The sequence below is a fragment of the Triticum aestivum genome, chromosome 5A (assembly GCF_018294505.1).
Source record: "Triticum aestivum cultivar Chinese Spring chromosome 5A, IWGSC CS RefSeq v2.1, whole genome shotgun sequence".
Taxonomy (NCBI): Eukaryota; Viridiplantae; Streptophyta; class Magnoliopsida; order Poales; family Poaceae; genus Triticum; species Triticum aestivum.
In genome coordinates, this window is record NC_057806.1 from 665,503,071 (window position 1) to 665,519,388 (window position 16,318).

At 51.4% G+C, this 16,318-nt stretch overlaps 1 protein-coding gene across 1 annotated transcript; it reads left to right on the forward strand.

Annotated features, from left to right (window-relative positions):
- The first annotated feature begins 14,581 nt into the window (after window positions 1-14,581).
- Window positions 14,582-15,064, forward strand: LOC123108299 (defensin Ec-AMP-D2). The gene has a single exon (XM_044530122.1). It carries the CDS (start codon window positions 14,650-14,652, stop codon window positions 14,884-14,886), a length of 237 nt encoding a protein of 78 aa, XP_044386057.1. The 5' UTR covers window positions 14,582-14,649; the 3' UTR covers window positions 14,887-15,064.
- Window positions 15,065-16,318: the final 1,254 nt, after the last annotated feature.

A 16,318-nucleotide genomic window follows, 5' to 3' on the forward strand; every position in this document is an offset into this window, starting at 1 on the left:
GGGTCATAGGCCTGACTTAGACGCCCTCCCCAAGGTCATCGCCCTAAAGCCAGAAGCACTCGAAGGGTACCATCATCCACTCGACCAGAGACATTCCACTCGGAAAAATCAATGACACTCGACCGTCATAGTAACCACTCGACGTACAGAAGACCTAAAACCACTCTACACAACAACGGTCGGGCGTTTACTCATAGACTTAATTATCATTTATATCACTTAATTGCTGGCGTTACCAGTAACGTTCCACTCTTAATGTACATTGAATCCTATGTAACGGCGGAGAGCTGGGGTCCTGGCGCACTCTATATAAGCCACTCCCCTTCTCTGGGACAAGGGTTCGCATCCTTTTGTAAACACACACATATACACAATCCAGTCGTCTGCCTCCGGGCACCAAGACGTAGGGCTGTTACTTCCTCCGTGAAGGGCCCGAACTCATAAACTCGTGTGTACAACTACTCCATAGCTAGGATCTTGCCTCCTCACACCTACCCCCATTCTACTGTCAGTCTTAGACCCACGACAGTTGGCGCCCACCATGGGGCAGGTGTCTTAGCAGTTTGTTGGAGAAGTTGCAATTTTTCCGATTCCCATCATCATGGTTTCTGGCGAAGGATTGGCTGAGGGCCGTGAGATCCGTCTTGGCGCACTCGTCTTCATCGCCGACGGCTCCGCTTGGCTCCACGAGGCTCCACTCGACGTCGACGCGCTCCCCATCTGCGGGGTGACGCACTTCCGCGCGTGCGTTCGCGGCGTCCTTATTTGACATCCGTCGACTCAGTATTAGTCGGCTCCTACGGCGTCCTCGCTCCCCGCTACTCGCCGGCGCAAGCGATTCGGTCGGTCACGACTTCAGCGATGGGTGAGGCACGCGGTGGCCCGCCAATCGGCCACCCAACAAATCGCGGTGATTGAGCCCAATGAAACTCTCTACGGCCTGTTCGACCTATCGACTGGCTCCGTCGAGACTGCATCCGAGTGCGACAGCAGTGACCCCGCGGCGGAAGTCTTGATGGTCAATGGACCGCGCAGTCCTCCTGGCTTCCCTCACGCCAACGGTGGCAATGGCGTCGGCGATCCGTCGCGCGTCCACGAAGAGTACCACCCTGAACCCCTCTCTTCGCAGCAGAGGGAAGATCTTCGCCGCCGCAATGTGGATGCACTTCACACTTCTATTGTTGGAGAAACCCCCGAGGCCCGGGCCTTGGAGGAGGCGCGCCTAGCCAACTTGGCTGAGCGCACTCGACTGGAGAACCTCCAGCGCGCCCTCGACGAGCGTGCTCGGCAGCGGATTCCTGAGTCCAGTCGACGCCAACTTTTTCTGCCCCCGACTCAGGTATACCAAACTCCGATCCTGAATCTCACAGCTGCAGCCCGAATAGCGGAGTCAATTCAGCCTTCCCAGTCGGAAGCTAGCCGAGATTTGATGCAGATCCGGGCTTTACTCCGGGCAGCAGGAGAGCAAAATACATCAGTATCTCAGTCACGGAATAGGATTCATAGCCGATTTGTGGTGACAGACACTGTCCAATCTGCTCACAGCCCAAGATCGCCTCCGCGGCGTGAGGGACATGGGCACCGGCAGGATCAGTACAGGAACCATGCGCAGTATGATCATCGACTCGACCACGATGACCGTCGTCGAGTGCCCACGCCTCCTCCGAGGAGTGGGTCATACGTGCATCGGCGGCAAGAGGACAGACGCCCCCATAGCGGCGAACGAAGAATTCCCGTCGACCCCAGAGAGCCAGGCTTTGATGCGAGATCTATTCTCGTTCAAGGTCTGGTTGACAGGAACATGGCACACACAGAGGGCCATGATAGAGATTATCGACTGGAAGCAGGGTGCATGTTTCAGGTCCCGAGTGTTTCAGCAGAGCCATCAGAGCAGCAGTGATTCCTCCCAATTCAGATTGGCGACTGGAGTCAACAAGTTCACTGGAGAGTCCAAGCCTGACACTTGGCTTGAGGACTACCGAGTGGCTGTGCAGATCGGTGGCGGCAATGATGAAGTGGCCATGAAGCACCTTCCTTTGATGTTGGAGGGCTCAGCCAGAGCGTGGTTGAATCAGTTAGCACATGGCAGTATATATAGTTGGGAAGAACTTGCCCGAGTGTTTGTTAGAACCTTTGAAGGTACATGCAAAAGGCCGGCGGGGTTGACAGAGCTACAGTCCTGTGTGCAGAAGCCGAATTAAACTTTGAGAGATTATATCCAGAGATGGATCACACTGCACCATACAATGAAGAATGTGTCAGATCACCAAGTAGTTTGTGCCTTCAAGGAAGGTGTTATGTACAGAGAGTTGAATCTGAAGTTCGGTCGGACAGGAGATATGTCCCTAAGCCGAATAATGGAGATTGCCACCAAGTATGCCAATGGTGAGAAGGAAGATCGACTCCGGAGTGGCAAGCACAAAACAGTCGCCCAAGAAACTGGAGGAGGGAATTCCAGTCAGAAACAGAAGCACAAGGCCGAACCAGCTGCCCCTGGTGAAGCTTTAGTTGTGGCCCAAGGGAAATTAAAGGGGAAGCCCAAAGGGCCCTGGACTCCCAAGAAATTTAAATATCAAGATGGGAATGATGTGTTGGATTTACCATGCCACATTCGTACCAAAAAAGATGAAGAGGGGAATCTCATTTACCCTAAGCACACCACTCGACAGTGTCGTCTCCTGATCCAATAGTTTCGAGAGAAACAAACCCAAGGAGAAGGAGAAGGAGTCAGACAAGGGTGAGGAAAGGGAAGAAGATGATGATGGTTTTCCCAATGTCAATTCCACTCTAATGATTTTTGCTGATGTTGAGAGCAAAAGTCGATTGAAAGTTATTAACAGAGAGGTGAACATGGTTGCTCCAGCAACACCCAGTTATCTGAAATGGTCCCAGACTGCCATCACATTCGACCAGTCGGATCATCCAGCACATATAGCTACCCCTAGGAGGCAAGCGCTGGTAGTCGACCCTGTTGTTGAAGGCACTCGACTAACTAAGGTACTGATGGATGGTGGCAGTGGTCTAAATATCCTTTATGCTGAAACTCTAAAAGGGATGGGCATTCCGATGTCCAAGCTTAGCAAAATAAATATGAGTTTTCATGGAGTTATACCTGGCAAGAAGGCCCAGTCACTCGGCCAGATCGCTCTTGATGTGGTTTTTGGCGATTCCAAGAATTACCGCAAGGAGAGGTTGACATTTGAAGTGGTGGACTTCAAGAGTGCTTACCATGCTATTCTGGGAAGGCCCACTTATGCACGTTTTATGGCTCAACCATGTTACGTGTATCTCAAATTGAAGATGCCTAGTCCCAGAGGGGTGATCACTATCACTGGCAATCGACAGAAGGCAGAAGAGTGCTTCCAGAAGGTCTCAAAAATTGCCGATGCACAAATGGTAGTAGTAGAATTGCAAGAGTACCAGAAAAATGCAGATCCGAGTGATTTGCTGCGAGCTAAGAAGCCTGCCACAGACTCTGCATTTCAGTCGTCTGGAGAAACGAAACCGGTTCATATCCACCCGACCGATCCTAATGCTGCTCCGACTCATATTTCAACGACACTCGACATCAAATAGGAAGAAGCGCTCATCCAGTTCCTCCGTGAGAACTGGGACATCTTTGCATGGAAACCTTCTGACATGCCAGGTGTACCTAGGGGACTGGCTGAGCATCGTTTGCGAGTCGACCCGAAAGTGAAACCTGTCAAGGAACATCTCCGACGGTTCGCCGTACAGAAGAGAAAAGCAATTGGTGAGGAAGTGGCTCGGCTCCTGGCAGCTGAGTTCATCCGAGAAATCTACCACTCCGAGTGGCTCGCCAATGTAGTCATGGTCCCCAAGAAGGACGATTCACTTCGCATGTGCATTGACTTCAAGCATATCAATCGGGCCTTCCCGAAAGATCATTTTCCTCTCCCCCGCATCGACCAAATCATCGACTCAACTATGGGGTGTGAGCGTTTGTCTTTTTTGGACGCCTATTCCGGGTACCATCAGATCCGACTGTATGGACCCGATGAGATAAAAACGGCTTTCATCACATCATTCGGATGCTTCTGTTATGTCACCATGCCATTAGGCCTAAAGAACACCGGAGCCACATTCATGAGGATGATCCAGAAGTGTCTGCTCACTCAAATCAGTTAGAATGTGGAAGCATACATGGATGACATTGTGTTCAAGTCACGTAAGGGTTTCGACCTGCTGGCTGACCTTGCTAAAACCTTTGCCCAACCTCAGAAGGTATGATATCAAGCTTAATCCATTAAAGTGCACATTGGGAGTTCCTGGCAGAAAGTTAGTCGGTTTCCTCGTTTCCGAACGAGGGATCGACGCTAACCTAGAGAAAGTTGGTGCTATACTTTGGATGAAATGCCCTGTGCGTGTGCAACATGTCCAGAAGCTTACTGGTTGCTTGGCCGCCTTGAGTCGATTCATTTCTCGCCTCGGTGAAAAGGCATTGCCTCTTTACCGACTGATGAAGAAGTCTGATAAGTTCGAGTGGACTCCCGAAGCTGATGCAGCGTTTGCAGAGCTCAAAGCCTGCTTTCCACCCAGCCGGTGCTTGCTACACCAATCAGCAAAGAGCCTTTACTGCTTTATATTGCAGCCACTGGACAAGTTGTCAGTACAGTACTCACGGTCGAGTGGGAAGAAGAAGGAAAAGCCTATAAAGTTCAGCGCCCAGTATATTACGTTTCTGAAGTTCTGACTCCATCGAAGCAAAGATATCTGCACTATCAGAAGCTTGTTTATGGGATTTACATGACCACGAAGAAGGTTGCACACTATTTCTCTGATCATTCCATTACAGTCGTCAGCGACGATCCATTATCAGAGATTCTGAACAACAGAGATGCAACTGGTCGAGTGGCGAAGTGGGCGATTGAACTCCTTCCCCTGGACATCAAGTTTGAGGCAAAGAAAGCTATCAAGTCCCAAGCAATAGCAGATTTCCTCGCCGAGTGGATCGAACAGCAACTTCTGGCCCAAATTCACTCGGAGCATTGGACCATGTTCTTCGATGGCTCCAAGATGCTGAATGGATCCGGTGCTAGGGTGGTGTTGGTATCCCCTCGTGGTGACAAACTCATCTATGTTCTTCAAATTCACTTTGACATTTCCAACAACGAAGCCGAATATGAGGCACTCACGTACGGGTTGCGTATGGCCATTTCACTCGGCGTCCGTTGCCTCATGGTCTATGGCGACTCGGATCTAGTGGTCAATCAGGTGATGAAGGAGTGGGATGTCAGAAGTCCAGCTATGACTGGTTATTGCAATGCAGTGAGAAAGTTAGAAAAGAGGTTTGAGGGGTTGGAGCTCCATCACATACCCCGACTGAAAAATCAAGCAGCTAATGATCTAGCAAAGATAGGTTCCAAGAGGGAAGCCATTCCCAGCAATGTGTTCCTGGAACATATTCATACACCTTCAGTTCAAGAAGATCCTTTCACTGAAGAGCCCCCGCAACCAAAGAGTGCCACTAATCCGACTGAAATCGAGGTCCCAGCCATGGTCAATTTGATCATGGAGGTTTTGGTCATCACTCCCGATTGGACAGTACCATATATCGCGTACATTCTTAGAAAAGAACTCCCAGAGGATGAAGGAGAGGCTCGACAGATCGTCCACCGATCCAAAGCCTTTACCGTGATAAGAGGATAGTTGTTCGGAGAAAGTGCGACTGGAGTCTGCCATAAATGCATAACACCTGAAGAAGGTCGAGTGATCCTCAATGACATCCACTCGGGGACCTATGGTCACCATGCGTCCTCTCGGACCATTATGGCCAAAGCATACCGAGCGGGATTTTACTGGCCACGAGCAAATGAGATGGCAAAAGAAATAGTCGACAAATGTGAAGGTTGCCAGTTTTACTCCAACATGTCTCACAAGCCTGCGTCGGCCCTGAAGACCATTCCACTTGTCTGGCCTTTTGCTGTTTGGGGATTAGATATGGTTGGACCTCTGAGGACTGGTAGGAGCGGATTCACTCATGTGCTTGTAGCAGTCGACAAGTTTACCAAATGGATTGAAGCCAAGCCTATCAAGAACCTTGAAGCCAGCACTGCTGTCAGCTTCATCAGAGAGTTAACATTCAGATATGGTGTTCCACATAGCATCATCACTGACAACGGGTTAAACTTCGATTCTGATGAGTTTAGGACTTTCCGTGCTTCTCAAGGTACTCGAGTCGACTATGCTTCAGTCGCCCACCCCCAGTCGAATGGGCAAGCTGAAAGAGTAAATGGATTGATTCTCAAAGGACTGAAACCCCGACTGATGCGTGATCTCAAACACGCAGCAGGGGCCTGGGTCGATGAACTTCCATCGGTATTGTGGGGACTGAGGACAACTCCCAATCGGTCGAATGGAAGAACTCCTTTTTTCTTGGTTTATGGAGCCGAAGCTGTACTTCCGAGTGACTTGCTCCATAATGCGCCCCGAGTCGAGCTTTTCTCAGAAGAAGAAGTAGAACAGGCACGACAAGATGTCGTTGATCTCCTGGAGGAAGAAAGGGAGATGGCCTTGATCCGATTGACCATTTATCAGCAAGATCTACGTCGATTCCACGCCAGAAACGTAAAGGGTCAAGCATTTCAAGAAGGAGACTTGGTTCTTCGAGTGGATCAGCAGAAACCACACAAGCTTGCGCCTTCGTGGGAAGGCCCCTTCGTTGTCACCAGAGTGCTCCACAATGTAGCGTACCACCTCTATAACGTCAAGCACAAGAAAGACGAGCCGCACGCTTGGAATGCGGAGCTACTCCGCCCCTTTTATACTTAAGCACTTAGTCTGTTGAGATGTAATAAGAAGCACATTTGTAGTTTGTTTATCAAAGACAAGAGTTTTATAGTCTTCTAAAATGATTGTCGATTACTTACGTTTGTGTCTAAAATCCCCCAGTGGGTGGCTTAGCTGCGAATCCGTTCGCCTAAGTATTGAAAATCCTACCGAGTGGCGAGCAAGTCTCTCACTCGGGGGCTTAGCTGCAGTCCAGCACTCGCCTAAGTATTAAAAATCCTACCAAGTGGTGAGCAAGTCTCTCACTCGGGGGCTTAGCTGCAGTCCAGTACTCGCCTAAGTATTGAAAATCCTACCGAGTGGTGGGAAAGTCTCTCACTCGGGGGCTTAGCTGCATTCCAGCACTCGCCTAAGTATTAAAAATCCTACCGAGTGGTGAGCAAGTCTCTCACTCGGGGGCTTAGCTGCAGTCCAGTACTCGCCTAAGTATTAAAAATCCTACCGAGTGATGAGAAAACCTCACACTCGGGGGCTTAGCTGCAGTCCAGTACTCGCCTAAGTATTAAAAATCCTACCGAATGATGAGCAAACCTCACACTCGGGGGCTTAGCTGCAGTCCAGTACTCGCCTACGTATTAAAAATCCTACCGAGTGACGAGCAAACCTCACACTCGGGGACTTAGCTGCAGTCCAGTACTCGCCTAAGTATTAAAAATCCTACCGAGTGATGAGAAAACCTCACACTCGGGGGCTTAGCTGCGGTCCAGTACTCGCCTAAGTATTAAAAATCCTACTGAGTGATGAGCAAACCTCATACTCGGGGGCTTATCTGCAGTCCAGTACTCACCTAAGTATTAAAAATCCTATCGAGTGATGAGCAAACCTCACACTCGGGGGCTTAGCTGTAGTACAGTACTCGCCTAAGACGACGAGATGCAGGTCGACTGCAACTCTCTCCTCGGAGTTGCACCACAAATACAACATGCGCTCCATCCCCATCCGCAAAGATGACGAAGTGCAGGTCGAATGCAACCTTCACCTCGGAGCTAAGCCACAAGTACAACATGCACTCCATCCCTATCCGCAAGGATGACGAGGTGCAGGTCGACTGCAACTCTCTCCTCGGAGCTACGCCACAAGTACAATGCGTGCTCCATCCCTATCCGTAAGGACGACGAGGTGCAGGTTGACTGCAACTCTCTCCTCGGAGCTACACCACAAGTACAACGTGTGCCCCATCCCTTTCCGCAAGGACAACAAGGTGCGGGTCGACTGCAACTCTCTCCTCAGAGCTATGCCCCAAGTACAACGCGCACTCCATCCCTATCCGCAAGGATGACGAGGTGCAGGTCGACTGCAACTCTCTCCTCGGAGCTACGCCACAAGTACAACGTGCGCTCCATCCCTATCCGCAAGGACGACAAGGTGCAGGTCGACTGCAACTATCTCCTCGGAGCTACACCACAAGTACAACATGCGCTCCATCACTATCTGCAAGGATGGAGAGGCGCAGGTCGACTGAGGTATCTCCCTCAGAACTACATTTCAAGAAATATTCTGAGTGAAGGATAAGCTCTACTCGAAGGCATGCAGAAGATAAACCAAGATCGGATAAAACCTCAAAAGTTTCAGGATGAAGATAAAAGTACTTGGGCATCAGGCCCGAAGGAGTTTAACGGTTACAAAAATCACTCGGCATTTCGAGGCAAATTTAAAGGAAGTTTACGTATCAAGTTTGTTCACTCAGCAGGAGGAGGGCTTGCAGGCTCGACGAACTCGTCCAAATCGATCCCGTCCGCAATCCGAGTGGCAGCAACAATGAAAGTCTCCATGAAGGATTGGAAGTCATGCCTTTTGGTGTTGGCGACCTTGATCGCCGCCAGCTTCTCTTCTCGAGCTTCTTTGCAGTGGACCCCAACCAGCGACAGAGCCACGTCAACGCCGCATCGGGCAAAGGACTTCTTCCATTCCTGCACTCGACCGGGGACCTCATTGAGCCGAGTCATCAGAGACTCGAGATCATTTTGAAGCGTTGCCCTTGGCCAGAGTGATGAGTCGATGCGCGAAACCGCTACCTTCAGACGAGCAAGATAACCGGTAACACTAGCGACACAGGATTCCAGTCGAAGCACATTCATGGCAGCCTCGTCGCCGACTGGAGAAAGGATAGGATCCAAGCCCGTCTCGACCCGTCCAGTCTCCTCTTCAAAGTTTTGGCAGAATTCTGCAGAGTCAAGGAGTTAATGAGTCGACCGGTCAAGACTAACTTGCAAACAGTAAAACAGTCGAGTAAAAAGGGGTACCTTCGAGCATAAGAAAGAGTTTCTTGGCGAGGGCTTTCAGATAAGCCTCCAAATCGTTCCTCCTACGAGTCATGCTTTCCAGCCGATCGTTCAGAGCCACTTTATCTTTTTTCAGACGAGTCGCCTCTCGATTGGATTCAGTGAGAGACGACTTCAACTTGTTGATTTCCTCCTTTAGCGCTCCGTCCGAAGCCAGTTTCTGGTCAGCAAGGGCCGTCTTCTCCCGAGCCTCCTGCTGCGCAGTTGCAAGGTCCAAGTCCTTCTCCAGGGCCAGCCTCATTTTCTCTGCAAAATACACATTTAGATCAAATAGAAGAACGAAGGGGTAACTTGAAGGATGGTCAAGATAAGCAGTCGACAGACCGTTACCTTCCGTACTAGCGATTTCATCTTGAGCCTTCTTTAAGTTCTGCTGAGCCAACTCCAGGTCAAGGTTGAGTTGCCTTTGCTTTTCCTCAAATTCGGCGAACTTGGAGATAAGCATACAAGATTTCTACAGTGAGTAAAAGACATGATCAAAGATTATTTATTTCCAAGTGAATAAAACTTCAAGACTACTCAGACCCCAACCGACTGCCAGCAGTCGACCGCGGTCTCGGGGACTACACCCAGTGGGTGCACTTAGCGTGCCCCCACTGGTTTGGGTTCCACTCGGCTGGTCCGCCCAGACCAAGTAAAAAAACAAAGAAAGTAGTGCTCAGACCCCAACTGACTGCTAGCAGTCGACTGCGGTCTCGGGGACTACACCCAATGGGTGCACTTAGCGTGCTCCCACTGGTTCAGACCACACTCGACCAGGCCGAGTGGAAGAGTGAAAATGATAAAGATGACAAAACACCCAGTGGGTGTACAGTCTCGAAGTGCAAGACAATGCGAGATTGCGCGAAGGAAAATATTCGTGTGGCATATCCTAATAGAACAAGTTCAGCCGGAAGTCAACTTACCTGGACATTGGCTCGAAGAGTCGCGCTGGCGTCATAAGCAACCTGACTGCTTTCGTGCACCGCCTTCACCCGCTCCATCATTATGTCAGCCTGACAAATGGCCTCGCAGCGGCATTCGACTCGCTTTCTGGAACACGATGCGTGACAAAGAAGGGGACATACGGTCCAGACACAGCGGCTTGGAGATCCGAGGCATGAAGTTGGATGGTTGAAGCAAGCGCTGGGGCAGTCGACGATGCGCGGCGCACACTCGACATGAGGTCAGCAAAGGTTACAGAAACCTTACTCGCATCTTCGAGTTGTTGAACTACCGGCTCCGCCGCCGGCTCCGACTGGGATGTCTTGCCAGTTGTTGCCTTCTTCTTCCTGGGCCTCGGTGGCACGTCCTCTTCATCATCCGGAAGCTCAATGACATTGGGAAGGGCTGCAAAGAAATCAGTCGACCCTAGATGAGTCACCAGAATTTAATCGACCATATAATCAAGAACAAGATCACGAGAGTTGTACCCGGGTTGGATGTGACTACATCTTCCATATCCTCGTTTTCGTACTAGCGGGTGGAAGTCCCAGAGGTAGCAGCTATGCAAATTTCAATATTTAGTCGGTCACGTTTGTTTCACCGAGTCAACCAAAGAATCAGGTCGGATTATTACCCAGAGATAGTAGGAATGACCATTTTGATCTTGGGCAAAGCCTTCGGAGGTTTGGATGAGGCATCCCTCGGTGGTTTCGGTGCTGGAGGAGGTGCAACTTTGTATTGCTTCGGTGTCCTCTCAGTCATCGACGGAGAGGACGTCCGGGGACGCTTCGAAGACTGCCCAGTCGGTGCGGCCACCATGTCATGGAGGCTTTCCAGGTCGTGAGCGTGCTTGGACCTTTTTTCTCTGCGAGGAGGCGAGTCGACCTCTTCTTCGTCACTCGGGTCGCCGCTCTCCTCACCCTCCTCCTCGTCCGAGTGCCACTCGCCGCTATCACCTCCACTCGCCTCCTCCTCCAAGTCCTGCTCCTGCTCTCTGTTGGGCATTGAGTACATCTCAATAAGAGCCTGAAAGATAACAAGAAAAGCAAAAGGCAATCAGTCATCGACAGGCGGTTACATGATTAATAAAAAAAGTACTCGGCAATTCAGAGTCAGACCTGGTCTGGCTGGCACGAATGGTCGAATGGAGCGACCCTCCTGGACCCCATGGGGTTATCCTTGTTGCCTGTGATGCCTCTCAGCCACTTCTCCACCGTATCCTCGTCGACCTCCTCCGGGTGGATCCGAGTGGAATCTTCAATGCCCGAGTACATCCACATTGGATGATCACGAGCTTGGAGCGGCTGGATGCGTCGTTTGAGGAATACCTCCAACAGATCCATACCGGTCACGCCGTCCCGAACGAGCTGGACCACCCGCTCGACCAACACCTTCACTTGCGCTCTCTCCTCTGGGATCACTTTCAATGCGGAGGGCTTCTCAACCTGAGCCATGGAAAAAGCAGGGAGCCCGGTCGACTGACCTGGAGTCGGCTGGTCTTTGCAATAAAACCAGGTCGACTGCCAACCTCAGACCGACTCAGGAAGGATCATGGCTGGGAAAGTGCTTTTATTTCTCATCTGAATCCCAAGACCCCCGCACATCTAAATCACGCACATTTTCTCGTCACTCGGATTGGCCTTCTTGACCGACTAAGAACGGCAAGTGAAAATGTGCTTGAAAAGACCTCAGTGTGGCCTACAACCTAAGAAGTTCTCGCACATGGACACGTAGGCGGCAAGATATACAATGGAGTTGGGATTGAAATGGTGAAGTTGTCCTCCAAAGAAGTTCAAGAATCCCCGGAAAAAAGGATGGGGAGGCAGAGAAAATCCACGGTCAACATGAGTTGCGAGGAGAACGCACTCACCATCACGCGGATGCGGTTCGGTCTCTCCTTCCGAGAGCCACGCCGATTCATGGGGAATCAGCCCCCCCCCTCGACCAGATCATCGATGTCGTCTTGGCTGATCGTAGACCGGATCCAGTCGCCCTGGATCCAGCCGCGCGGCAGGCCGGATCTCGATGGGGATCCACCCCGGTTGTACCTCTTTCCCTTCGCCTTCGCCGTCGCCTTCTTTGCACGCTCCAAGGCCACCGTCTTCTCCTTCCCCATGGTCGCAGGCGAAGCTCGAACGGAGCAGCGGACCTAAGAGCGAAGATGGAGATGGCGGAGAAAGCAAAGGAGAAAGGAGGAGAATGGAGAAGCGATGTGCACAAAATCCAATCTGGCACCTTATATGGGGCCGCTTCCGAGTGGCTGACCTGTGGGGCCAGACGATCCAATCAAATCCCGCAACAGTCGCGCGCGAGGTACGTGGCGAAAAAGGTGGCGCGGTGATCGAGGCGGTCTCGCCTGATCTTATCCGATTACTGCGGACTCCTCCGTCTCGCGCGCTTCCCCAAATACAAAATCCCATGATATCCGCGCGCAGCAAGGCAACCTGTCAGGCGGAGGATCTTTTCCATATCAGCACTTAGAGCATTGCAGCAAAATTTCACTCGGCAGAACCAAGAATGGATCAAGGCGACTGAGAAGAAGTTGGGATCATCATAATTGTTCGCTTGATCGCAAATAAGACGCTCCCGAAGCACGAAAATTGAATCGGAAGAATTCTCAACTCCTTCTCCACTCAAGCCCCGAACCATTCGTGGGCTAATGATGAAGCTATGTACCTAGGGTAGGGTCATAGGCCTGACCTAGACGCCCTCCCCAAGGTCATCGCCCTAAAGCCAGAAGCATTCGAAGGGTACCATCATCCACTCGACTAGAGACATTCCACTCGGAAAAATCAATGACACTCGACCGTCATAGTAACCACTCGACGTACAGAAGACCTAAAGCCACTCTACACAACAACGGTCGGGTGTTTACTCATAGACTTAATTATCGTTTATATCACTTAATTGCTGGCGTTACCAGTAACGTTCCACTCTTAATGTACATTTAATCCTATGTAACGGAGGAGAGCTGGGTCCTGGCACACTCTATATAAGCCACTCCCCTCCTCTGGGACAAGGGTTCACATCCTTTTGTAAACACACACATATACACAATCCAGTCGACCGCCTCCGGGCACCGAGACGTAGGGCTGTTACTTCCTCCGTGAAGGGCCTGAACTCGTAAACTCGTGTGTACAACTACTCCATAGCTAGGATCTTGCCTCCTCATACCTACCCCCATTCTACTGTCAGTCTTAGACCCACGACACCCCCCCTGCCGGAGCGCCGGGCCGTGGGCGCCCAGGAGGTTCGGCTCCTTCTCTTCTTCCTCGTCCTCCCGCTCCTCCTCCCACTCTTCCGGCTTGCCAGCGCTGTTCGGCGTCAAGGTCGAGCCCGCCGCGGAGACGCCGCTCGGCCGGCACACCCGCAGCGCCGGCATCGTCATCAACGAGGGTGGCAGGCGCGCCCCCTCCTCTGCTCCTCCGCGCTTCGTCAAGCCAAAGACGGAGCCGGGGCACACCGCCGTCAAGACGGAGCTGGGGCTCCCCGTCGTGAAGACGGAGCCCGGGCTCGCCGGCGGCGTCAAGGAGGAGGAGCTCGACGACGCGGCGGCCCTCAAATGGGCGCGCGATGACTGGGCACAACTGGAACTGGAGCGCCAGCGCGCCGCCTACGAGCGGTTTGAAGCTCGGCGCCGTGGACGGGACGAGGGAGGCGTCGTCGTCGTCGACGACAGCGACGACGACGACGCGCCACCGCCACCACCGGTCCGCCTTGGAGACGCCGGGCAGGGGTCCAGCAGGGACGGCCGCGCTGTCAAGAAGGAGAAGGCTGCCGACGACGACGTCGGCGACTTCGCCGCGCTCAGCGACTTCTTCGCCCTGTAGATGTCTTTTTTTAAATAATTTATGTAACGCCGAACATGTTGTATATTAATGTCAGATTGTCGAAGCCGAACTTTACTGAATTCAGATTTTTTAAAATAAAAAAAAAACCACATCTGAGGCGACTCTGGAGCGTCGATTTTAGCGCTGGCTCGCCCCCAGGGGACGCGTAAAATCGTCGCCTGAGGGCCAACGGCTGGAGATGCTCTAACATCAACAAGCAGGTGTGCATGGCGCGACCATAACTTGTGAGCCTGGCTCCACTTCCGGCCAAACCGTTCCCGGGCATCGTTGAGATCTGCACATGTGTCCCGGGCAGGGCAAGCTGCGATGCAAACACGCGGGCCAAACTTTCTCCCTCCACTGCACTAGAACAACTCTGAAGACGAGTCGTGCTCGTGTCCACCGGCCGTGTCGATGCGTTCGGGAGGGAGCGGCCATCCGTCCAGTCATCGGCGTCGCAGACCACGCGGATTTGTTGTAGCAATCCATCCACCTTGCTTGCGCACAAAGTTCTGTTAGCAAGCTTCCAGCGCCGTGCGTGTCCTGGAGCAGCGGACGGTGGCAATTGAAGCACGCGCGTACGTGGGATACTACCCTACCCTGCTTGCGGGTTGCGGCCTTTTCATCTTTGAGATGACGTACACTCGGACTGCTGCATCCATCGTTGGTTGTGACTCGTGTGACCCCATTGGCATCGGTTGCGCGTGCGGCGTGCCGCCATATAAGCTGGGGGTGCTCAGTGCTCACACGCACCAGCTCCGTCGACACCCCACCAGACACACTCGTACACTAGCTGTAATAGATCGATGGGCAAGCTCGTCTCCGCCGCGCTCCTCCTGGTGCTGCTGCTCGCGGCGACGGGGGAGATGGGAGGCCCGGTGGCGGTGGCGGAAGCTCGGAGGTGCGAGTCGCTGAGCCACAGGTTCGCGGGCCTCTGCCTGCGCGGCCACAACTGCGCCAACGTCTGCCGGACCGAGGGCTTTCCCGACGGGAAGTGCCGCGGCGCCCGCCGCCGCTGCTTCTGCACCACCCACTGCCGCTAGTAGCCTAGCTGCATGCATGCTGGCACCTTTGTGCGTGTGCCGTGTCCGTGTCCATGAATAAACCTAAGCTTGTCTCTCCTGGCAGGCCGAGCTGGGTATAAGAAACAACTTGTGCTTGTGTCCGTTCGATGTTTGGGTTCGTCCTCAAAGTTGCAGTGAGGTCCCATGTTTCCTTTCACTTGTGTTGTGCGCGTGTAAGCGTGTTCCCTCGGTCACTCACTTGCTCTGCACACGAAACGACGTGCATGTCCCATGCTACTTCCGTCTGATCGATGCATGTTTCTTTGTTTGTTTGAGAAATGTGTGATCGAGGCATGTGTGCAGCAAGGAACGCGACAGCTGACACGTACCCGGCGCTGCTCAATGCTCATGCACGATGGACTGGCCACGCGTAAAAGGTCCCGGCGTCTAGTGGCGCGAAGTTATAAAAAAAATAAATCTGTGGAAACATGTATATGTGCACTACGGATCCGTGAAATTTTGTTTTGAAAAAATGTAATGTGTAAGCTGTACAGAAAAAATATCTGGCCCAAAAGAAAAAAGAGGCCCATTTGAAAAATACATATTTCTCTTTTCTTTGTACGCCACATGTGAAAGTAAAATGTTGTGAAATTTTGCAAAGGACAAAATATACATGTGAGTGTGTTTACAAAAGATTCCAATTTTTTCGGTGCTTCAGCCGCGCTGGTTAAAGGCGTCTCTGTATGTAAACCAACTGGGCCGACCTATAACGCATTGAAACATTCCTGATTTTTGTGCAGCTTTGTGGCCACTTATAGGAAGCTTCTAGAAGCATCAAACCATTTTTGGGAAGCTTCTGACCGGATTTTTCTTTGCTTGCCTTTTTATTTTCACTTTTCATTTTCCTTTTTTCTTCATTCTGCATTTAATGTGTTTTAAACACAAATTAAAAAAATCAGAAACTTTTTGAAATCCTTGAACATTTTCCAAATTGGTTATTTTTTTTAAATTCGTGAACATATTTAAAATCCAGAAGCATTTTTCATATTCATGAACTTTTCCAAAACTGAACTATTTTTGCAATCATTGTTTTTTCTTTAAATTTGCGATTTTTTCTGGATTCATGAACTTTTTTCCGAGCCACAATTGTTTTTTTCAAATTTGAAAAAAGAAACTATGTTCAGTCCAAAAGTCAACGGTCAACTGGTCGACCAGGTCAATCATGAAGAGTGACTAGGCGTGTGCGCTTGATGAGTGAGCTGCTCGCTCGCATAGCTAGCCCAGCCCACACAAGGGGGCACGTGAGCGCTGCCTCGCTACCAAGCGCAACGAGCGCTAATTAGGAGCTTTGACAGCAAAAACCATAGCTGGCTTCTCTCTTATTGACGAATTGGCACAAAATGGCCCCTTCTGAAGAAATCTAAGCCCAAGAGGCCCCTATAATTCACCTATGGACGGACCCCCTTCAGGG

Excerpts from the sequence above, each read along its gene's own strand:
- LOC123108299 (XM_044530122.1), top strand. The coding sequence starts at position 14,650 with ATGGGCAAGCTCGTCTCCGCCGCGCTCCTCCTGGTGCTGCTGCTCGCG.